Here is a 20,454-nt window from a genome sequence, read left to right on the forward strand (position 1 = left end):
CTGATCAGGTCAAAAAATTATCCTCCGAGATGTTCCTTTGACAAAATAAAAAACGAAGACTTCCTTTTATGAACTGAAAGGAAACTTATAGATAGGAGATGTAGACCATACAGCACTCAAAATTAAGTTGTTGGAGTTCTTTGCAAGAGCACTAGCAGACACTTACAACACTAATCGCAGACCATCGATCGGAAGGTATGCTGCATGCATGCAAATATATGCAATGCAATTCGACGGTGCAAGTGCAATTTGCTCGCTCTCTGCATGACTGCATGCATGCAAACATATATATATATATATATATATATATATATATATATATATATATATAGGACACCTATTCTATACTCCTAGGAGTATGTACTCCCACATGCAATATACCACCTAAACAAACACTTTATACTCTTTTATCATTTTTAGTATACTCTAATATTAATTCTAAGATACTCCAATATGAGTTGTATGAAAAAAAATTCAATGTTAGCCTTTCATTTTTGCTATATACTCTTTTTTATACATAAAAGAAGTATATACGCAAATTATGATAAAAATCATGGAATTTCATAAAAATTTTCGTGGGATTTGTATTGTAGTATCTTATAATTACTAATGAAGTATATTTAAAGTGATAAAGAAGTATAACACACATGTAAAAATGGTATATGAGAGGTGAGAGTACATACACCCAGGAGTACATACTAGTTTTCCTATATATATATATATATATATATATATATATATATATATATATATATATATATAATGCAATTCGACGATGCAAGTGCAATTATGCATGGACTTGTACTCGGTCGTCTTTTGCCTTCCACTCCCAAGATAATCTTGTTTCTGATAGAAAAGCTCAGATTAAAGGCAAGTGCCCTTTCTTTTCAATACTACTGGCTAAGTTTTCTTTCTTCCTCTTTTCTAATTAGCATCAGACGCTAAAGGAGTACGGTTTCAGCTTCAGCAATCGGCAGACTAGCTTCTTTCTATCTTGATTGATCATGCATATCTATGAATTGTGATTGGATACTTGCACTGCATGCTGTACACGCATGCACATATGTTGCGTGCATGATCTTAACTAATAACTATATATATGGATGTGACCTTTTCTAGCTTAGGCCTGGCTTTACTGCATGTTCAACCTTTCATGCGTCCAAGAGCCATCTTTCAGCTGCTGGGGCGTCATGCATCTACCTCTAGCTAGGTGAACTCAGGTCTCTTCATTTCCCTCCAAAAGTAAAAAGGAGCCTCCAATCTCTTCCATATGATTTCTTATTCATTTATAAATTGAACAGTTTTTCATGCAAATTTTACGTACCATGCCAAAAAAAAAAGGTAACGTCACAAATTCATGAAGCATCATTCTGCAGGTCATCCTTCAATATTGGAAGTATAATTAGATGTATGCATTTGCGATCTCCCTTTCATTGCATTTCATGACAATATTTACGCAATGTTTTGATTTGAGGCGTTTGTGTTTTAATGGAATGCCACCAAAACACATGTGCGATATTATTTGAAGGAAAATTTACTAGTTCCAAAGCAAGCATACCTTGTATAGTTAATTTACCGAGACATCATAACCGTGTACGTACCAAAGCATGCATATAATCTTCTGCTTTTTCGTCAAAAAAAGCATGCATATATATATATATATATATATATATATATATATATAGGAAAACTAGTATGTACTCCTGGGTGTATGTACTCCCACCTCTCATATACCACTTTTACACATGAGTTATACTTCTATATCACTTTAAATATACTTCATTAGTAATTATAAGATACTACAATACAAATCCCACGAAAATTTTTATGAAATTCCATGATTTTCATCTTAATTTGCGTATATACTTCTTTTATGTATAAAAAAGAGTATATAGCAAAAATGAAAGGCTAACATTGAATTTTTTTTCATACAACTCATATTGGAGTATCTTAGAATTAGTATTAGAGTATACTAAAAATGATAAAAGAGTATAAAGTGTTTGTTTAGGTGGTATATTGCATGTGGGAGTACATACTCCTAGGAGTATAGAATAGGTGTCCTATATATATATATATATATATATATATATATATATATATATATATATATGCTTGAACACCGTATAATGCGGGAATGCCAAATCCACAAGGAATCAAGTGCATGTTCTAAATCCCTTGTCGGTTAGATTCGAATATAATCGATCTTTCAATTCGAATGGTCTTGTCGATCTACGAGCCATGCACACTGAAATGGAGTAATATTCTGTATTATATATTCATTAGAGATGTAAGTGGATATTTAATGGGTATTTGTGTATCACTATTTAGTTTATTTTTTCGTTAACTTAATTAGGTGTCATTAAATTTGTAATTTAATTTTTTCAATTCTAGATCAACCAACCTAAAAAATACAAAACTTACATCCTACCTCCACCAGTCTTGCATAAACTTGTTTGGTTTCTGCACTGGCTAGTTGTAGCTTGCTTCTTACTGCTTCTGGAATATATGCTGCACGAGTGAAGATATAAATGTGCATGGCATAATGGCATATGCTAGCTAGTAGTTTTCTTTTAATCGAACACCTTGTTTTCTTACTTTATTATGTACACTATAACACTGATACTAGTATGTATAAAAATCATTATAAAGCAAATTGAAACTACCAACCCTCCTATATGACTACCAAAATAACTCAAGGACTTGCAGGACCTACACTGGCCCCGTTTGGAATTTGGTCGGAACTTTACAAGAACCGAGACAAATCATGTAGGAATCATGCGACATGCCTGTCTTCCATACGTGCGAAGCCGTCCACAGAATGATGATCGAGGAGGAGATACACGGTGTGCCATCGCTGTTACAGGACTAGGACATGAGATATTTGCCTTCTGCTACGATACCATCTATGGGTAGAATGTGCCGGTAAAAGAACAAGCGTCATGCCCCGTTTGGAGCACGGGAATTTTCCCAGTTTTATATGTAAATTAAACATGTTCGCTATATGGCTTGTTAATTTGGGTGCTGTAGTTTCTTTAGACCACGGTTTTGGAATTGCCATTCATGTGAACCGCAATATTTAGAAAAGGAGGATAAGGGTGGAGTCCAAAATATGTAAGAATAAATAAATATTGGATGGTTTTAAAGATACTAGCTAAATATTCGTGTGTTACAACAAAAATATAAATATTAGATGCGGTAATATCAATCATAAATTCAAAGTATAAAGATGTTGATAAGCCATATGAGCACTGCCGAAGGAATATGTCGGGAGCAATACCATAGTTTGATTTCAGATAAGATATGAAAAAGGAGGATGAGATTATTTGATATTCTCTCCTAAATTTGTTTTTATTTTCATTATATCCATCACAGGTAACAAGAAAGAGGAGGCTAGATGGTAAAAATGAATAAATTATTAACATTTTAGAGATTTTTATTAGATGAGAGCAGAATAGGGAAAGATGTGATACAAGAATCAACTCGTATTTTATATAGTAGAGATTTTATTTTTTTTAAAAAAAATCTATTACATCCAAACACATCTTACTTTTGTAAAACCACGTCACTTTCCAAAACAAAAAAAAAATTACAACACCGCCCAGAGTCTTCAGCAATCAAGTAGTATTTACATAAACAATCAATTTTTTTATCATCTTTATACATATCATATTAAAAAAATAACACCGACTATGAGGATGACATATAGGCTCAGGATATACATGTTATTCTCACACCGATGATATTTTTTAATTTTTATGATGATATCTAACAAATTGTCCCTAAGAATTTTGTTTGTATTAATGAGAACATTTGCATGAAACATGAGTACGAGTGCTTTTATTCATGTCAGATTATGATCATGACTTACACAGTCTATTAAATTTCTTTCTTCACATGTGGCAATTAGCAATCTTGTGAAGTTCCCTCTGGTATCATGAAGTGCAATGCTCCTGATTATCAAGAACAAATGACAAGATAGTAGCCACAAAATATGTTGGTTGTGGAATAGCTTCTAGCCACAATTAATATAATTGTTCTGGATGCTTCATGTAATTATAATTATATCAAAATATCTTCTTTTGTTTGAACTTGGGCTCAGTTTGCAGCAAGTGGCGTGGACAAACCATGATACACTATTGTTGTTCATATTTTCGTTGTTACCGAAATTATGTGTGAGCATACCTGCGTGGTCTTTTATAGCGATGCCATCTGAATACACTGTCATGTTAACAATGTCCATACACATAACTCAATATTAGACTTGTACTGGTGAACTCAAGAATTCACAAACCGGTCGCTATTGATTTCTTGTTGCCAATGCGTTTTTTGCATTATTTGAGCATGCGTTTTGCCGGCTTCATGGCAAACTCATGATGATTTCATTTTTAGGGCATGTCTGCGGCTGGATTCTGAGCAGCTAGAAATTGTCCTGTGCTTCATGAACCCAAACGAGTATGGAACTGGCCATCTAGTAAGATGACAATGAATGTAACAATCTCTTTTTACACAGTGACGAACCAATCAACGGAACAGATGAGGAAGGAATTGGAGCAGCGATCTCGTTCACCATTCACCAACACGCAGAATGAAATCTATCGGAATTCGGAAAAGGCCACCGTCTTTCCACCATCGTTAGAGCACCCAGCCTTCCTCCTCTCCGATCCGATGACAGTTGCGGTGGGCAGTCAGGCTCGAAGAGCGATGACGCATCGCGGCCGCCGAGGTCCATGGATGACTTCTCGTCGTAGTTGAGCTTGCGGCCGAAGTGGTGGTGCGGCCACGGCGGCCGGTTGCGGCCGAACCGACAGATGGAGGTATTCCACCACGGCCCGACAGCAGCTCCGACCACTTCACCGCGGGCTGCCACCAATCGAGTGATCTGGTCGCTCGTGCGCCATGATCCAGGAATGTTGCACTCGCCCTTCCCCGCTCGCCGCCTGACCTCCACGAGCGCCCGCGCCGCCTCCAGCACCCTCTCCTTCACATTATTATTATTTCTCCCAATAGTACTCTCAAACTATTAAAACAAGTCACGAATACTAGTATACTAGTAGTTGAAGTTTTCACTAGTGTAGAATACATCTCTATCATTAGATGGAAGGAAATTGACAGCGCATGTTGATTTGAGGGCACTGTAAAGGTCTTCTAATTTTTTAGTTGACAGATAAATTAGCAAAAGTAAAGTTGGATATATAATTGGCTCCTACTTTCCGCCACACCATGTTTCCTGATAGAGTGGCTTGTGCTCTACACCTATACATACCCAAGTAATGGTGTCTGGACCAAATGATAGGATTGTTGATCGCCACGCAATTTACATGAGGGGGGGCCACCCACTAGCTAATCTCCTCTCTGCTACTACCTCTCCACTCACTCCCCTCATGTTCAGACATGCCACCATATATGCACCTGATTTCTTCTCTCTTCTCTAGCTAGCACCCCTCCTAGATAGCAGCTCGATCTCCATTCATACCAACACACGAACACCTTCTTTTTCCTCCTACGCATCTCTCTAGCTTCCACCCTCCTCCTCACCTCCATCATTTTGATCTATACCCTCCCGGAATCCGATTCGGTCCGATCCACCACCGCCGGCCATCACCATTACCACCAAGTGGTGGCCTGGTGATCTGAGAGGTTGGCAGCAAAGCTACATCACCAAGAAGCCTAGAACGCAGTATATCTCGGAATGTGCTGTCTCCCAACACCTGCAAAGCGATTCCCTTGCCCTCCAACAGCCTATAAAAGCATCTCCATTGCTCCCCCTCCCAACCCCCACCAGAAGTAGCTAGATCACTGTCATCGTCGTCGTCACCGACGTAAGATGGTGAAGTTCTCCAAGCAGTTTGAAGGGCAGCTGGTCCCTGAGTGGAAGCATGCCTTCGTGGACTATTGCCTGCTCAAAAAGGATCTGAAAAGGATGCAACACGCCCTGCTTGGCCAGCATGAACATCGCAAAAGTCTAACCAGCACACAAGCATCACAATCCTCTCTGTCTCAATGGCTCTTGCACAAGCTCCCTAATCTCTTTGGCTCCAATGCACCCAAGGACCATGGAGTCATACAAGTACGAATTAACACTTGCACTGTACATGCACATGCATCATGCACGGATGAAAGTCTTGTGTGTTCTCCAACCAGCTGTACTCCTGATCACACATGTATCTTTTGCGTGTGTTGGTCATATATAGGTGCACCGGAAGCTGACCGGGTCGGCGAGCAGGGGAGGGGACGTGTACGAGACCGAGCTGCTGGAGCAGTTCGCCGACGACACGGACGCGGCGCGGGAGTTCTTCGCGCGGCTGGACGCGCAGCTGAACAAGGTGAACCAGTTCTACAAGGGCAAGGAGGAGGAGTTCCTGCAGAGGGGCCAGTCCCTGAGGAAGCAGATGGACATACTCGCCGACCTCAAGGCGGCGAGGGAGGACCCCTCCGTGTCCTGCTCCACCACCTCCGGCTCCGGTGAGTGCCTTCGAAGCTCTGATATGATCAACCGACGATCATGGTGTCCACCGTGCATGGCAGTCGGTGTCTGTAGTGGAACTACTATACTAGGCTAGCTACTAGCTAGGATGCCGGCTTAGCTAGCTAGTATGTGTCGTGTGGCCGGCGATGAGCTAACGTGAGATGAGATGTCAGTGGCGGAGCTAGGAATTTTTGGTTAGGTGTGCACTCCAAAAATTTTATAAGACTGCAAATTCAAAATACAAATATAAAATTTATTATAAATATATTAAAAGATCTTATTACATCATAAATGCAACAAACAAATTTGAAATTAAAAGAAACATAAATAGTTCAAATATAAAATAAAGTCTTACATAAATTTATGTTAAAAAGAAAAAAATTACACCGACAATGATATGGACTAATGATAGGTGGGTCTAAAAAGAAAGGTCCCACTACTCATATACACCACCCAGGGGCGGATTTAGCTCTATAGGAGCGGAGGCACTTGCACTACTCATTTTTGCTGGTTTAATGGATTGTAGACGTTTTTATTGTAGCTCTAGCGTTACTGTAGCTAGCAGGTCCTGCTCGATTTCTAGGCTGGGTCCGCCCTTGACACCACCGGTACATAGCTTCCATCTTCTTGCGACCGCTGTCATCTACTAGTCATCGTTCTTATCCTTTCATTCTCCTCGCCGTCCTCTCTCCCTTCATCGTCTCCAGTCAGCACAGTCTTAGGCCGAGGTCGAGGCCGGCGCCGTCCTTCACGCCCGTGACACGTTGGGGCCGTCCATAGCACACAAGCTCTAGGAGGTGATCCTATGCCGAGCACCCAACATATGCAGATTGAGTGCCACCATAGCGGAAGTTCAATCGAGCTCCCCCGATTTTGTCCATGGTGCGGCGTTGGTTCTACGGCATGGTAGCAAGCTATTCCTCAAAATACAGGGTAGTCCTCAGCCTACTGGAATGCCCCTGCTCCACCCATGTGAGATGTCACGTAGGCTCGCAACTGACGCGGCAAATGGGAGTGGTGACTGGTGAAGTGGTGATCGAGGTGAGGTCCATGTCGACGGATCGAATGTTTGAGGCTTGTGCGCAAGAAGTCACTAAGCTCTGCCAGGGGAATATCCGTCTCCTTTTATCGTGTGGATATCTTTAGTTCTCTCTTCATTTGGCATGACAGTATTGTTATCCAGCTTTAGTGTTGCATTAGATAATCTTATTTATTTTTAAATTTTGCCAATCCTCACATTTTGCATAGACCTGGATTGATAAGTATGTACATGACACGTGAATAATAATAATAATAATAATAATAATAATAATAATAATATGCCGATGCCTCCACTGATTCCAGAAAGATAAACATAATGCGAAAATTCCATGCATTTATATATCCTGTATTATTATTTTTGAACGAAATAAATATATTAAAAAATTGAATGAAATATATCCTGTATTATGACTCTTGAAAAGCAGAGTTTCTTCCTTCTCATGCAGAACATCTGTAGTTTATTTTCTTTTCTGAAGTACAAGATATCTAATTCATTTGATACCCATTTTTTATTTATTTTTTAACTGAAAACAGAGGATGAGTCCACAAGGTATGTGATGACATCAGCAACAGACACGGACCAGAACGAGCTAGAAACCATACTGAACAAAGACCCCGGCGGCACGGCTGAAGAAGACCAGCCCGCAACGACTCCACAGGATCTAGAAGGTTCTGGAACCTTCTTGAGGCCTGCGCCGGAGCCGAAGAACCTAGGGAGGTTGGCCAGCAGCTGCCAGAGGAAGAGCCTGAAGATCAACATTCCCCTGACGACCCCCTCCAGGACGATCTCCGCGCTGACGGACATCCTTTGGGACGACCTCGTCAGCCAGAACTCCAAGAAATGCAACCCTGATGGCAGCGTGGGGAAGCAGAGCATCAACAAGACGAAGCTGCGGCACGCGGAGAAGATGATCAAGGGGGCCTTCGTTGAGCTCTACAAGGGCCTGGGCTACCTCGCCACGTACCGGTAAGCGCATTCGGAACTGCAAGATTGCTTTCGTTTCTTTTGTTCTTCAGTTATAAGCGACTTGTTGCTAATAGCATCTTCTTGCAATGTGCAGGAACCTGAACATGATGGCATTTGTAAAGATCCTAAAGAAGTTTGAGAAGGTTAGTGGCAAACAGGTCCTCTCCGTATACCTCAAGGTGGTGGAGACCTCCTACTTCAACAGCTCTGACGAGGCATGTACAGCATTTTTACAGTTTCACACACGCAGACAGTTCGCTCTGTTTCATTCTCTGTCTGACTGTTATCCGACAGAGAGCTTGCTGTACTTGCTATTCTGAAACTGATGGGTCCCATTCAATTCACTGCAGGCACTGAAGCTGATGGACGAGGTCGAGGACATCTTCGTCCGGAACTTCGCCGGCGACAACCGGCGCAAGGCCATGAAGTACCTCAAGCCGGCGCAGCGGAAGGAGTCGCACACCGTCACGTTCTTCACCGGGCTCATGACCGGGTGCTTCGCGGCGCTGTTCATGGGCTACTGCGTCATGGCGCACACGGCGGGCATGTACACCGCGGCGCCACGGCGGCGCGCCGGCAGCGGCGACTCCGTGTACATGGAGACCGTGTACCCGGTGCTGAGCATGTTCGGGCTGCTGTTCCTGCACCTGCTCCTGTACGGCTGCAACATGGTGGCGTGGCGCATGTGCCGCGTCAACTACGGCTTCATCTTCGAGTCATCGCCCACTGGGGGTGAGCTCAGGCCCCGGGACGTCTTCCTCGTCTGCGCCGCGTCCATGGCCGCCGTCGCCGCCGTCGTGTTCGCTCACCTCGCACTCGTCCTCAGGGGTTACCACGCGTCGCCGCACGTCCAGGCCATCCCCGGGATCTTGCTCCTGGTGAGTCTCTAGCTAGTACAATTATTATTGTTCTGATCGTCATCTCATCGTGACTACAGGAGAACCAAAGAACATTCTTCTGCAGCAGCTGTACTTGAGAATGGGAATAATGGAAAAAATGTGTTGGATATATGCATGTAGGTGTTTCTGCTGCTGCTGTTCTGCCCGTTCAACTTCGTGTACCGGTCGAGTCGGTTTCAGTTCCTCAGGATACTGAGGAACATTGTTTTGTCACCACTCTACAAGGTAGAGCAGCATAGCCACTAGCAACCATTCTGATCAGTTTTTGCTTCGCATGATTTTCTTGGAATCAAACTGGGCCAATGTTTAGACTAGTGGTCTCTGAACACTTGCAGGTTGTAATGGTAGACTTCTTCATGGCTGATCAGCTTTGCAGTCAGGTACTACTGATTCTCATCATTTCCCATCATCCATAACATCCACTAATCCCACTGAAACTTAAAAGAACACTTCCAAAAATGTACAGGTGCCTATGCTGAGAAGCCTAGAGTATGTTGCTTGCTACTACATCAGTGGAAGCTACAGAACTCAGGAGTATGGCTACTGCATCAACACCAAGCACATCAGAGACCTGGCCTATGCTGTCTCCTTCCTGCCCTACTACTGGAGGGCCATGCAGGTGAACTACAACATACTTTGTACAGCAGAGTCCATTCCTGAATTCCTCAGTTCCTGCAGTTTCTGAAGTCTGAATGTCTGATTTTTTTTTTTAATATGTTGGTTCAGTGTGCGAGGAGGTGGTTCGACGAGGGGGACACGAACCATCTGGTGAACCTGGGCAAGTACGTCTCTGCCATGCTCGCCGCCGGCGCCAAGGTGGCGTACGAGAAGGACAAGAGCCTAGCCTCGCTCTCGCTCCTCGTCGCTGTGTCGAGCACCGCCACGGTGTACCAGCTGTACTGGGACTTCGTCAAGGATTGGGGCCTGCTCCAGGCCAACTCCAAGAACCCGTGGCTCAGGAACGAGTTGATCCTCAAGAGGAAATCCATATACTACTTGTCAATGGTACGTTCATCAGTTCATCGCCGCTCAGAGAAATTAGTAAAGCGAGCCCAAATGGGTTCGGTTGCAGTGCAGAACAAACTGCTCGGTTCAGAGTTCAGACAGGCCGTCCTATTAAGAAACCAATAATCAAAGCAGAAATTTGGTCACGCACGAAAATTTAAAAACTTGCAGCTCATTCTCAGTATCCAACACTAAATTTTTTATCAGAAGATCTAAATGGATGAACCTGCCATTTGTTCTTCACTATTGAAGAATCAGGTTCCCAAAGAACCAAAGGCTGAAGTGAAATGTTCTTATTCCTGTCTGGACTTTTTGCAGGGACTGAACCTTGTGCTGAGGCTTGCTTGGCTGCAGGCCGTAATTCATCCAAACTTTGGGAGTTTGGACTCTAGGGTCACTTCATTCTTTCTAGCGGCCCTCGAGGTGATCCGACGGGGGCATTGGAATTTCTATAGGTAAAGAAAAAACTAGTTTAATTGTTCTGAACAATCTCTTTCTTGAACAATACATTGAGTTTGAGAGTCTGAACCCAAACCATGAAATTTTCAGGTTGGAGAATGAGCATCTGAACAATGCTGGCAAGTTTCGGGCGGTAAAGACTGTTCCACTGCCTTTTCACGAAGTGAACGAGGACTAATGTACTACTACCGAATCATCTGACCATGACTAGATCGAACACTTGTTTCTTCACCATTCTGCTGAATTTTTTTGAAGTGAAGAACTCGAGAGGTGGAGAATTGTTCAGTGCCTTAAATAGTACTTTGTTGTAAGCTTAGTCATAGCTGTTTATGCGCGTAGTTCCTTCAGGCGATGGCATCTCTATATAACTGAAGATGTTGGAATCATTTGTTCGTTCCTAGATGCATCAAGGTGTAAATAAGAGAATAAAAGATAGCATTTCACCGTCTTTTGTCTGAACAAATGCGAGCATTTATTCCAAGATGAATGAAAAAAACGAGTACCAAAACATGTCAAAATTATCACAAGCCACAAACCAATGGTTCCTATAACAAATCCCGAAGATAATCTCACCAGTCTATGATGATACAACAACAGTGGAAATATTTAAATCATGAGCTGGTACATTGATATATGGATCACTCTCTGGGATTTACCACGCTAGCGATAGCAAAAGCACAGCCATGACGGTCTGCACGACGACGACACCCCAATGCTGGTATTGCCTGCTGCTCGCACTCTGCAGTAAGAGACAGAATAGTTGTGATTACTTGTTTTTTTTCTTTGCACTAAAATACAGAAGAACTAAAGTTTTCGCCAAATTGCCACCCTGAATTGCTTTGTTTATGTTCTCAGAGTTTGATCAGCGACACTGATGAAAATTTGATTTGATCGGTGACAAGAGACTAGATCTACTTTCGCAAACTGATTTTGCTCTGCTTTAGTACCGAAGGGCTGTCTCTTGTTTAGCGAGTAGTAGTATCGTGATTCGTGCATTACCAGATCGGACGCTGACGGTGCAGGGCCGGACACGTCGTCCTCTGCGGGCGTCGGCGCGGCGGGCGCCGGCGGGCTCAGCGGTTGCGGCGCTTCCGCGGGCGCCTCCTTCTTGCCGTGCTGCTTCTTCCTCCTCTTGTGCTTGTTCTTGCCCTTGGACGGCGCCTCCGCCGGAGGCAGCACCGCGGGCGCTTCAGCGACCGGAGGGGGCGTCGCGGGCGGCAACACCGCGGGCGCTTCGGCCGGGGGAGTAGCCACCGGTGCCGGCGTCGCGGGCGGGAGCACCGCCGGTGGCGTGGCAGGTGGAGGCGTCGCCGGCGGAGGTGTCACGGGAGGAGGCGTCACTGGTGGCGGCGTCACTGGCGGGGGCGTGGCTGGCGCGACCGCGGGCGCGGCCGGCGGCGGCTTTGACGGCGCGACAGGGGTGGCGGTGGGAGCCGGGGTGGCCGGGGCGGGTGGCGACTTGGCTGGAGCAGTCGGTACGGCCGGCGGGGACTGGGCAGGGGCCGTGGCGGGCGACTGCGCCACGGCGGCGCCTAGGTGGACAGCGAGAAGGGCAGTGAGCACGGCGAGGCCGCGCCATTGCCGGAGGAGCGGCACTGCCATGTTTTCCGCTGCTGCTCCTTGGACGCGCGGGAACTGCTAAGACTGGCAATGCGACCGATGGATCTTGCACAGACGAAGAAGATGGCAGCGAGGAGAGTATATGGTGCGCGCGCGCGCTCGTGTGTGGCGTGGCGTTTGGTGGTATGGTACTAGCTTGGGCGCGAAGGGAGTCGGGTGGGCGTGCAGCGCGACGCCAAAGGCGACCCGACAACGAACCCGTCGTCTCGTCTGTGCAGACTCTCAACGCTACTTTTGCATGCCCTCAAGTAATCTTTCTTCTCGTGTTCAACCAAACAAATTAAACAAGCAAATTAAGGTGCTTTTGATCCCTTTTTGCGACGGAAAGCTGCTTTTGTTGCTAAAAATTTATACTGCAACCTAGCTGCAGCAGCAAGACAACAAGGACACCGGCTGGTTGCCTTTTCTTTGGTGACTTTTGATTTTGTGCTTCACAACCATGCAAGTGCCCTGCTTGGTTGGTGCATATAGCCATGTATCTGCACTACGCAGTACTGTGTACGATGATGTCTAGAATCTTGACTGAAAAGAACGGGTCAGGACATACAAGACTATGAGTTCCATAGAAATTTCGCCGGAATTTAGCAGGAATTAGTTCGGTTTCTCATGCATAAGGAAAAACTCCACGTGTTTCAAATGAGGTCTCAACTTGAAATGGTTTTTGTTTTTCCATCTATTATATTATTATTTGAGTATTAGAATGAGTCACTGTATGTTTGTTCTCAATATCATGAAATTAACTAGTTAATCGGAAAAAAATCTAGATCACTCATTGTTAATTTGTTATGAACGTCTAATGGACTAAATTAAATAAAAAAATCCATCAATTAATAAATAGTTAAATTCAAAATTAAAATTTATAAAAAAAATTAGCAGTTCGATTTCCATATAGTTTGAAAAACAGAATATTTAAATAAAGAGCTTATATAAAATAAAATAAATAATAAAAGAAATTAATTTTTAATAAATATTATCATGAAAAAAAATACTACAAAACTAACCATGCTATTAACCTAAGTCACCTTTAGAGTTGTGAATATTGGATGCAGCCCTAACTTTTGATTGCTAGCTAAATGATCACTGTATGGTTACTGTAGCAGATCTTCAGGAAGGCAGCATTGACAAGAGGCCAACAACGCCAGCAGCTGGGTTCTCCATCTCCAGCTTGCCAAGTTACTTGCATTTCACGACTATCCGAAACATAGACAATTTACAGGAATTCCTTCCAATCCACCGGCCGGATTAACCAATCTTTGGCGCACACCGATTCAGAAACGCAAGCTGGGTAGCCGTGTCAGGTCGGTCTCTTTTGTGGTTTGGTGAATGTCAGGTGACATGTCACTGCGCTAGACTCGCTTGGTCTGCACGGAAGCACTGGCCAACACACGCAGAAAAAGAGCATCTCTTTTTTACTACACTTTTTATGGACTGGCTGGTCACTGCCAGCGTTGCATCTGATAAGTCCCGTCCTCTCATCTCCATGACTCGGATACAGGCTTCCAAGTACGCATCGGGTCGTGTGTCGAGTCGACCCGTCCAAATGAACAGGTGAACGGTGCGTCGCGTTTTGAGTGCACGTTAGCTCGTGCGTCACGTTCCTCGGTTCCTGCTTAGTGCTTACCAGTTACCAGCTACTCCCTCCGGTCATATTTACTCGTCTTTTCAGCTGTAGAACTAGGATTTTCAACTATACTATCTTCATTTTCGTTTATTTATCATCAATTTTTATTATAATTTTATGTTTTTTCTAAAAAAGTTTATAGATATCTAAAACTTCTGTTTTAAGAGGTACGTTGTCGGAGGGTGAATTTCTGTCGCAGGGATCCCGAGAGACCCCTTTTTAGAGATTCGGTCGGGGGATGATCCTGAATGAGTTCGTCGGAGAAATAAATGGAAGTGGAAATAAATGCAACGGCCGGTGGTAGAGGATGATCGACCTAGTGCAGGGAGAAATAAATGCACCGGGGCTTAGACAGGTTCGCGCCGCACGGGGGCGTAATACCCTACTCCTGTGTGGATGCAATATCCTTCCCTGAGGGGGATCCCTCATGGATATGTCTGGTTACAAGAATATGTTGTAGGGCTAAGAGCTTGAGGCTCCCTTGTTCTAGCTCTGCTCAAGCTTGCTTGCGGTGTTCTTCGTCTTTCTCCATGATGTTTTCGATCGTGCTCTTCTTTCTGTATGCCCATCCTTTTATGCAATCGCCGCCCACGACATACCCCAAATGGGAAAGAATGGGCACATGTTCCAAGGCGTCATCGTTTCCTCTGGGCGAAGTGACAGGGGCGGTGGAAAAACACGGCGCGCGTCCGACCACCCGCCATTGTGGACGCCCTGGCGCCGGGCGCTGTTGAGAGGGCCCGCCGAGCAGCCACAGAGGCACCCGGCGCGCCCACCCTGTCTTGTTCCTCTGCCAGGGCAGGGTGGCAGGCGGAACGCTTTGATCCTGGCAACGTTATCCCGAGATACACCGGATGATACGGGACGGGACCCGTGCAATTAATGGCCCCACGCCCCTCTGCCAAAGCATGGCAGGGACTGACATTGCAGCGGGAGCAGTTGGGGATGTCAGGACGTCAGGATGTCAGGCCGCGCATGCACATTAAATGCGGCCTTGGACCTCTGACTGGTTGACACCTCGTCGGCGGGCCCCTCGGGGGCCCTTTTGGGTCGTCGGGGCATCAGGTGCTCTCGCACGAACCTTCGGGGAACCGAGTGCTCGGGGGCTGCCACGTGCAGCCCCGAGCACTCTCTCCCGAGCACTCTTGTACGATCTTTCGGGGAACCGAGTGCTCGGGGGCTGCCACGTGCAGCCCCGAGCACTCTCTCCCGAGCACTTTTGTACTGACCCTCGGGGAACCGGGCGCTCGGGGGCTGCTACGTGCAGCCCCGAGCACTCTCTCCCGAGTACTCTTGTATGATCCTTCGGGGAACCGAGTGCTCGGGGGCTGCCACGTGCAACCCCGAGCACTCTCTCCTGAGCACTTAGCTCTTCTGACCATCGGGGGACTAGGGCACTCGGGGGCGAACGGGCACCTCCCCGAGCACTTTCTTCCCGGTACTTGAACTCTGCCGGCTATCGGGGAACTGAGGTGCTCGGGGACCAGAGGCTGTGGCCCCGAGCACCTTCTCCTGGAAGTTAGATTTTCCTCATCCCGCAGGAGGGACCTCGCAGGATGGTGACACGTGGCGGACGGCTGGCCTGGCCTCGGGACTCAGGGACCCCCGATTCCTGATACACCGACAGTAGCCCCCGGGCCCATTGGCAGGTGATGGCACGGAGACTACGGATGGGCCCTTTGTCGCGGACGAGGCCGAGGCTGGCGTGGACGCCACATGGCAGGCTTTCAAGAGGTAGCCTTTTAGACCCGGGCCTCGGGTACGGCCCAGCAGGGAGACGAGTAGATGCGTGTCCACACAACTCCCGAAGGGCATGACAACGGTACGAGCGGCACGCGCGGCGGCCGCGCAGATCGAGGAAAATACGCCTGGCAGCCGCTGATGCCGCACGATCGGCGGGAGATTCGCCTGGCAGTTGCGCCGACCGAGGAGGCCGTCCCGCCGAGCGAACCGTTGGCCGGCAACGTTTGAACTCTGAGATATAAAAGGGGGAGGGGATCGACCCGTCCCTCTTTTTACGCCTTCCTGCAATCTTTCTCTTGCCTCCTCCGTGCTCCGAAGCCCTTAGAAACCTTTCAGGCGATCGGAGCGCTTCTCCTCCTTTCTCTCCACCACCAGAACACCTCCGCTCCCGTCGAGATGCCGAGAGTCGGAGGAGGCCGTCGCGACAGGACTCCGAACAGCGTTCTGCCGGAGTCTCGTCTGAAGAATGAAGAAGCGGCGGCCAAAATTAGGAAGCTGCTGGTGCCCAAAGGGCAGGAGGGAGCTGTGGTGGTGACGCCGGCGAACTTTCCGCCGGCGACGACCGTTCCCGAGCGAATTGTTTTATTCACTTCTTTCGTGGCGGCGGGGTTGGTGCCACCGTTTTCAACCTTCTTCCTCCAAGTTCTTGAGACCTACGGCATCCAGCTGGTGCACTTGAGCCCTAACTCCGTCGTGGTGCTGGCGGTCTTCACGCACTTCTGCGAGATGTTCATGGGGGTGGTGCCTTCGGCCACGCTTCTCCGACACTTCTTCATCTTGCGGCCGGCTAGGAAGAAGAGGGGGTACTCCACGGCGGACGTCGCGGGGTGTTGCAACCTTCAGCTACGAGACGGCTTCGGGGAGCAGTACATCCCCCAGGTGCTGCGCACAAGTGGGAGGAATGGCGACGGGACTGGTTCTTCGTCGGCGTCGACCCCCACGATCGTCTCGCTCTACCGTAAGCGGCGGCGGAACCTCGGAGGTCGACGTGGGAGGTGCCGCCGCCGGAGGACGCGAGGTTGGAGCCGGTGTTCGAGTGCATCAGACTCCTGCGTGACTCCGGGCTGACCTCGGTCATGGTGGTGGCGGACTTCTTGCGCCGTCGCCTGGCGCCCCTGCGGGAGCGGGCCCGGCCGTGCTGGTTCTACACCGGGCCTGAGGATATCACTCGGACCCAAATCGGCGCAAGCTGGGACCTGGGCCCAGCGGAGCTGAGAGGCATGACCCGAGTGGTGACCGGAGTGGAAGACATGAGCCGGGCGGAGCTCCCGTGGCCGGAGATGGCGCTCTGCGCCAACCCCGAGCGCGTGGCGATCATGGCGCAGCTGCCGGAGTTCGATGCCCAGGGACTCGTGGACCGGCCGAGGAGCCGGAGCCCCGAGGCCCCCGAGCTCCCTGGGTTGGACGAGCTGATCAGCGAGGAGGCCACGAACAGCCCGGCGCGGGCTGGTGACGGGGCCGCTGCGGGCAGCAGCCGCCGCACCAGAGAAGAGGGCACCGCTGACATTGTAGTAGCGGTGGCACCGGGGGATCGGGGGAAGCGCCCCCGAGTCTACATCCCAGTGCCGGATTCCCCGCCGTCGCCGTCGGCAGCGGCAGCGTTCCCGGTCCTGGAACCGCGACTTGCGAGTATAATGGCAACTTTTCTTTGGGCTCGCAACTCCAGTGTTCTTGAGTATTTAGTGTTTCTTCCGCTGTTTTGCCTTGAAGCCCCGGGGAGTACTCAGTCGGACCGTTCCCGACCTTTCCGTCCCCGAGAACGAAGTCGTCTCAATCGTCGTTCTTGGCGCGTTCAGCCCCCGAGCCCTCGCGAGTCCGCATCGTCTAAGTCAAAAGACGAAAACACGAACTTCCTTGCTCGAGAGATGGATCGATCCAGCACGGAACACGCCATGACCGGTGAATACTTTTTCACCTCGCGACCACTCAGTCAGTAGACCGGAGACATGCGCGGGCGGAAATGTGACCAAGAGTCCTCATGGTTTAGTGGTGCCCGAGCTTAAGACGGACCGAACCGAGCACCGACAGCCCGCCCCTGAGGCCTAGGCTCCGGACTACTCGAGTGGCTCGAGTGATATGATTACCCAGGGCACCCAGGGACTCGATAGTGCTCGGGGTCCTTAAAAGCGGACCAAACACCACGACCACCACGAAGGGCTTTGGTCGGACATTACCGTACGTGCGGTACACCTTTCTACGAAACGTTCTGTCGTTCCAGGAAAAAGTAGACACACGGAGGGTTTTGTGCGCGAGGAGATTATCTCACCGGGCAGATTAGAATACGAGGGCCCCCGAGGATGACTTGGGAACAGAGTACTATTGAACGTAAATTTGTCAGAATTTAACCACTCACCGGACAACTGTCGGCCTTCCGGCCAACCGATCCAGGAGGAGCGTGTGCTTCCAAGCTCGGGGTGCCCGGGGACCTGGTTCCTTCAGCTGGAGTGCCCGAGCGTCAAGGGGCACATGAGGATCCCGGGGTTGGGTGATCTCGACCACTTATGCCTAAGCGGTAGGACCACCCGAGGACCCTTGGGGCCGATCAGCGACCTGGGCATCAAGGCCCTCGTGGTCGAGCTGCTCTTGATTGTCGACCTGTGACTTAAGAGAGAATGGGGAATTTCTTTGCTTGGTGCGCTCTGTTAGTGCGGTACTTGTTATATAGTGCTCTCGTTTTCAACCTGAGATCTCTTGAATACCCAGACCGGCGGACAAGAGCAGGCAGAGGGCATAACCCAACGGTCCTATGGTTCGGTGGCGCCCGGGTATGACAGACCAGACCGAGCACCGACAGCCCGCCCCTGGGGCCTGAGCTCCGGACTACTCGAGCAGTTTGAGTGATAGGATTACCCAGAGCGCCTAGGAACTCGGTAGTGCCCGGGAGCCTGTCACGACACCGAACACCACAGCCTACCACATCGGACGTAAGTCAGCGGCAACTGCCCGCATGCATACCGATTGGGATTCTTTTATCAGCGGGGAAAATGAGAGAGCGAACTTTTTTCTCGCACAATCGAGCATCTCACCAGACAGATTAAACATATGGAATCCAGAAAAAAGAAATTGACATGCGACTGCACATTGAGATTTACATTGAATTGACAAATTTTACAAGGTTGGTCGACTTATCCCTACCTGGCGCGCCAGCTGTCGGAGGGTGAACTCCTGTCGCAGGGATCCCGAGAGACTCCTTTTTAGAGATTCGGCCGGGGGGATGATCCTGAATGAGTTCGTCGGAGAAATAAATGGAAGTGGAAATAAATGCAACGGCCGGTGGTGGGGAATGATCGACCTAGTGCAGGGAGAAATAAATGCACCGGGGTTTAGACAGGTTCGGGCCGCACGGGGGCGTAATACCCTACTCCTGTGTGGATGCAATATCCTTCCCTGAGGGGGATCCCTCATGGATATGTCTGGTTACAAGAATATGTTGTAGGGCTAAGAGCTTGAGGCTCCCTTGTTCTAGCTCTGCTCAAGCTTGCTTGCGGTGTTCTTCGTCTTTCTTCGTGATATTTTCGATCGTGCTCTTCTTTCTGTATGCCCATCCTTTTATGCACTCGCCGGCCACGATATACCGCAAAACGCAGCGCGCGTCCGACCACCCGCCATTGTGGACGCCCTGGCGCCGGGCGCTGTTGAGAGGGCCCGCCGAGCAGCCACAGAGGCACCCGGCGCGCCACCCTGTCTTGTTCCTCTGCCAGGGCAGGGTGGCAGGCGGAACGCTTTGATCCTGGCAACGTTATCCCGAGATACACTGGATGATACGGGACGGGACCCGTGCAATTAATGGCCCCACGCCCCTCTGCCAAAGCATGGCAGGGACTGACACTGCGGCGGGAGCAGTTGGGGATGTCAGGACGTCAGGATGTCAGGCCGCGCATGCACATTAAATGCGGTCTTGGACCTCTGACTGGTTGACACCTCATCGGCGGGCCCCTCGGGGGCCCTTCTGGGTCGTTGGGGCATCAAGTGCTCTCGCACGAACCTTCGGGGAACCGAGTGCTCGGGGGCTGCCACGTGCAGCCCCGAGCACTCTCTCCCGAGCACTCTTGTACGATCTTTCGAGGAACCGAGTGCTCGGGGGCTGCCACGTGCAGCCCCGAGCACTCTCTCCCAAGCACTTTTGTACTGACCCTCAGGGAACCGGGCGCTTGGGGGCTGCTACGTGCAGCCCCGAGCACTATCTCCCGAGTACTCTTGTACGATCCTTCGGGGAACCGAGTGCTCGGGGGCTGCCACGTGCAGCCCCAAGCACTCTCTCCCGAGCACTTAGCTCTTTTGATCATCGGGGGATTAGGGCACTCGGGGGCGAACGGGCACCTCCCCGAGCACTTTCTTCCCGGTACTTGGACTCTGCGGGCTATCGGGGAACTGGGGTGCTCGGGGACCAGAGGCTGTGGCCCCGAGCACCTTCTCCTGGAAGTTAGATTTTCCTTATCCCGCAAGAGGGACCTCGCAGGATGGTGACACGTGGTGGACGGCTGGCCTGACCTCGGGACTCAGGGACCCTCGATTCCTGATACACCGACATACGTCGTGAAATATACTTCATTAGTATCGTATATTTTTAAGTATTTATATTTTTTCATAAAAAATATAAAGTTAAAATTGCTACAGTAAAAACTGGTGACAA

At 48.5% G+C, this 20,454-nt stretch overlaps 2 protein-coding genes across 2 annotated transcripts; one reads left to right on the forward strand and one right to left on the reverse strand.

Annotated features, from left to right (window-relative positions):
* Window positions 1-5,340: 5,340 nt before the first annotated feature.
* On the forward strand, window positions 5,341-11,269 carry LOC133895331 (phosphate transporter PHO1-1-like). Its single transcript, XM_062335577.1, has 11 exons — window positions 5,341-6,067; window positions 6,192-6,462; window positions 8,042-8,474; window positions 8,569-8,689; window positions 8,825-9,352; window positions 9,494-9,598; window positions 9,709-9,753; window positions 9,840-9,992; window positions 10,100-10,378; window positions 10,697-10,833; window positions 10,928-11,269. The coding sequence occupies exons 1-11, from the start codon at window positions 5,825-5,827 to the stop codon at window positions 11,013-11,015; spliced, it is 2,403 nt and encodes an 800-aa protein (XP_062191561.1). The 5' UTR covers window positions 5,341-5,824; the 3' UTR covers window positions 11,016-11,269.
* Window positions 11,270-11,285: 16 nt separating this feature from the next.
* Window positions 11,286-12,698, reverse strand: LOC133895342 (lysine-rich arabinogalactan protein 19-like). The gene is made up of 2 exons (XM_062335589.1): window positions 11,837-12,698; window positions 11,286-11,576 (listed from the first exon to the last, which is right to left on the reverse strand). Exons 1-2 carry the CDS (start codon window positions 12,437-12,439, stop codon window positions 11,490-11,492), a joined length of 690 nt encoding a protein of 229 aa, XP_062191573.1. The 5' UTR covers window positions 12,440-12,698; the 3' UTR covers window positions 11,286-11,489.
* Window positions 12,699-20,454: the final 7,756 nt, after the last annotated feature.

Source organism: Phragmites australis, chromosome 2, assembly GCF_958298935.1.
Source record: "Phragmites australis chromosome 2, lpPhrAust1.1, whole genome shotgun sequence".
Taxonomy (NCBI): Eukaryota; Viridiplantae; Streptophyta; class Magnoliopsida; order Poales; family Poaceae; genus Phragmites; species Phragmites australis.